The 4,266-nt window shown below is 44.2% G+C and overlaps 1 protein-coding gene across 1 annotated transcript in view; it reads right to left on the minus strand.

The window, feature by feature from the left end:
* Positions 1 to 637: 637 nt before the first annotated feature.
* The window catches only part of ZNF329 (zinc finger protein 329), a 26,149-nt gene continuing 22,520 nt past the window's right edge, over positions 638 to 4,266 (minus strand). Inside the window, exon 2 of the mRNA XM_019631195.1 lies at positions 638 to 3,518. Coding sequence (XP_019486740.1) covers positions 1,891 to 3,498 — 1,608 coding nt within the window. The 5' untranslated portion in view covers positions 3,499 to 3,518 and the 3' untranslated portion in view covers positions 638 to 1,890. The remainder of the gene's footprint in view (positions 3,519 to 4,266) is intronic.

The following is a 4,266-nucleotide window of genomic DNA, read 5'->3' on the forward strand; positions in this document are numbered from 1 at the left end:
CAACTTCCAGCTGTTAACCTGGTGTAATAAAGCCCAGCACTCAGTTTTAGTGTCTGCAGAGCATGAGCTGCTGCATGTGGACAGTTTCCCAATGTGCATGAAAATGAGGTGTAGACCGGCAGTGGCCCTGCTGGAGAGTCAGCGGGAGCAGGCCCAAAAAGCGCAAGGCAGACCAGGACAAGAGGGAAGGGCAGGTGGGAATTTTCTCTAAGGTTGTGTTAGTTTTCTACTGAGGTCATAACCAATTACCACAAACTTAGCAGCTTATAACAACACAAGTCTAGGATCTCAGCCTTAACTAGTTCAGTAGCCTTCACGCTGACTCTCCCTCCACAGGAGCAAGTCAAAATCCCCAGGGGCACCACCCTCACTTGGCCAGTACCACCTGCCTCGAGAGGGACACGCCCAGGTCATCCCAGACTGATCTAGCCTCCTGAAGCCCATCCTCTCCTCCAGAGACACCCCCTCATAATCCAAGTCCCAAAGAAAGAAATGACTGATGTCCTGTGCTGTAAGACATTCTGATTCCAGAAAGCTTCTGCCTGGTCATCCCCTATCCATGCTCACAGCTGCCTTGTGACCCTGATCTTGCCCCATCTGGTAAAAAAGGTCCAAAGAAACCCAAAATTCACTTTTTTTGCTTCACCTTTTTATTCCTTATCAAATTATGATAGCAACAATGCTTAATTTGTAATAGAGAAAAAAATCATAAACAATTGCAGTCCCCTAAGAAAACCACGTTTATTACTCTATGATCAGTGTCCACTCTACAGCGACATGTGCAATACCTTCACATGGCTATCATAACAGCACATCTACTTTGTGCCTTTCTTGTTGTTGCCTGCCATATTACAAGCATTTTCAATACAGCAACAAAACCTTTATACTTTTGGTTCAGCATGGAACGAATTATAAGTTTCCTAAGTGAACAACACTGGGGGAGACAAGGTAAACATAACAACTCAGTATTTTTTCTTTTAACAACTAAAGCAGTGCATCACATTTCTCAACAGCAACCCTTTCCATCTTAGTACGAGCCCACTTCAGTCTTTTCTTAAGAGAAAAAATGTCACTGTTCATTCACAAGCAATGTCCTCATCCAAGTGTCCCTTCTGGAATGAGTCCTGAGCACCTGGCAGTACTGTGACACAGAAATACATTCTCAGAGCAATCCACTCTAATTCTGAGGCTGCTGTGGGGTGGAGCACTGTGGGGGCTCTCATTAGCATGTCTTTGCTGGTACAGAAAAGATAGCAGGAGCTCCTGCCAAAAGCTCTGCTCACTGATCACACATGATTCTGGTAAGAATTTGCTTATGTGAGATAAGGCAGACAATCCCGATGAAAGGACTGCTCATATTGATTAGTTACAAACATATTCACAGGTTCTTCCCAGTTTACACACATTGACGCCACAGCAGCTGGATGTCTCCGGGAAAGTACCTTCCTGTCATGCACAGGTTTTCTTCCAGTGTATCCCATTTGGTACAGGCTGATTATCCCTGAAGTCTTTTCCATGTTTCTTAGTATCCTGTATTCCTTCCAGGAGTGTCCTAACGTAGTGACTTAATAGTATAGGTAAGGAGTGTCTCACATTCATTAATTGACTGAATAGCAGACAAATATACAGAAAAATAAGTTTCTATATTTAAAAACCATGTGTATTATGTAACCTCATCCATGCAAAATTATGTACACATAAAAACAGCAGGGAAAGGATGGTCACCAAAATATTAATGATGATTATCTCAGGGAGTAGGATTGCAGTTGACTTACTTTTTCCTTAAAAAAAAAATTATTTTATACTGACAGGGAGGAGTCACCCATGAAGACATCCCTCTTTCACACAGGTTTTTTAGAGCATTCAGGAGATGAGTGTGGCCCACATTCATTATGTTTCCATGGGTTGCTCTCCAGAGTGTGTTCTTTGATGTCGAATAAAGGCCGAGTTCCTTCTGAATTTCTTCCCACACTGAGGACACTGGCTGAGACTCTCCCTGCTGTGGAGTCTCTGATGTACCACCAGGTGAGAGTTCTGCTTGAAGGACTTTCCACATTCTGGACACTGGTATGGGGTCTCCTTAGTGTGAACTCTCTGGTGCTTGGTCAGACAAGAACTGTCCCTGAAAGCTTTGCCACATTGACTACACTCATAGGGCTTCTCACCAGTATGAGTCCTCTGGTGCCGGATGAGGCCAGCAATGTTCCTGAAAAGTTTCTGACACTGGTCACAGCCATAGGGCTTCTCGCCAGTGTGAATTCTCTGGTGCCTGATGAGGTAAGCACTCTCAATGAAAGTCTTACCACACTCTTTACACTCGTAGGGCTTCTCCCCAGAGTGGATTTTCTGATGCACAATAAGGTGAGAGTTACGGTTGAAGGATTTCCCACACTCCACACATTCAAAAGGCTTCTCTCCAGTATGAGTCCTCTCGTGCTGGGTGAGGTATGAACCATCTCGGAAAGCCTTTCCACACTTGCTACATTCATAGGGCTTCTCCCCGGTGTGAATTCTGAGATGCACAGTTAGGTGGGAGATGTCTGTGAAAGGTTTCCCACACTCGTTACATCTGTACGGTTTTTCCCCTGTATGAGTTCTTTGATGCAAAATCAGGGATGAGTTTCGGTTGAAGGTTTTTCCACATTCTAGACATTCGTAAGGTTTCTCCCCAGTGTGAATTCTCTGGTGCTGTGTCAGAGCTGACCCATCACTGAAGGCTTTCCCACACTTAGTACATTTGTAGGGCTTCTCTCCTGTATGGATTCTTTGATGTACAATCAGGTTGTAGTTTTTGGAGAAGGATTTTCCGCACTCATTACAGGTATAAGGTTTCTCGCCAGTGTGAGTTCGGTGATGCAAAGCAAGAGAAGAGTTCCGTTTAAAGCATTTGCCACATTCAGTACATTTGTACAGCTTCTCTCCAGGGTGACTCCTCCTGTTTTCATTAAGAGATGAAGTCAGGGCAAAGATGTCCCCAAAGTCCTTGTCTTCACACAGTTTCTTCCCTTTTGTTGTTTTTGGCTCACCAACAGGGGTAAAATGATTGAAAGACTTAACATTTTCAGGGTATTTATAGAGTTTCTCTCTCATTTGATTTCTCCCAAGTTGAATAACTTCCATGGAATGGTTGAAGGCTTTTCCACAGGAATCACTGGCTCTCTTAGATACACAACCTTTCTGACAACTTTGTAAAGCTGGGTCACAATGCAAACTTCTGACCTCTGATTCATGTATATGGAAACCGTTTGTTATAGGAACCCTCCGAGATGGAGGAAGGTCTGAACTTGCACTCAAAGGCCCCCCAAGTCCAGTATATTCACAAACTGCTTCCCGAGACCTTGGCTTCTCCTGAGTTAAAGCTGATTGCCTCAGATGTCCCTCCCAGTTCTTACAGTCCCAACTGTCACCTAGAATGGAGAAATGGAGACCCTCTCTTGGAACTCCTTCCATTTCCACGTCACAGGGTAGTTCTTCCTCAGGAATATTCTGAGCTGTCATTTTAAATCACGTGTCCTAGGCTGAAAAGTAAAGAATGAAAAAGACAGACTTCAGTGCATGAAACTACGTCTTTAAGAGGAATGAAAAACAATAACAAGCCAGGTATGTGGGTGTGTATTTTTACTTGTTTCTTTTCTCAAATTCACATCTGTACAAGAAGGAGATAAAGTGAGTCAAAAATGGAGGTGAGAACTGGTTCAGAGAACCACAAGCAATTTTATCCTCCTAGAGAACAGGCAGAAGGGACAGCATTGGGGTGAATATCACGAAGATTAGCCTGCGATATGGGAGACCAGAGGCCAGGTGTCACTGCTCCCAATGGAACACCATCTTGGCCATCGTATGCTAGTCCTCATCATCTTCTGCCCTTACCAGCACTCATTTTCAAAGCCTTGATTTCACAATGTGAGTACGATGGTGTTGAATGAGCAGTTCTGACCCCAGCTTTGTCGTCAGAGTTCTGCTTTCACAGATGGGATGCTCCGTGACCCGGAAGATCTGAAAGTCCTAGATCTGCCAGTAACCACCCTGCAGGGTTACTATGAGTCAGATCACAGCTGAGGCTGGCTCTTAGCTGGGGAATGGACAGTGCTCTGTAAGTGGATGCCAGTGTCATCACTATTGTAAATCTTCTTCTAACTACCCCCCCCCACCTGTTTGACTTCATGATATCAAGACAACTGTCTGTCCACATATTTTTTAGGTACAATGAAATTACACCCCTACCTCAGAAAAAAAAATATTGGGTTGTTGGAAAAGGCATGATGC

Source organism: Hipposideros armiger, unplaced genomic scaffold, assembly GCF_001890085.2.
Source record: "Hipposideros armiger isolate ML-2016 unplaced genomic scaffold, ASM189008v1 scaffold_986, whole genome shotgun sequence".
Lineage (NCBI taxonomy): Eukaryota > Metazoa > Chordata > Mammalia > Chiroptera > Hipposideridae > Hipposideros > Hipposideros armiger.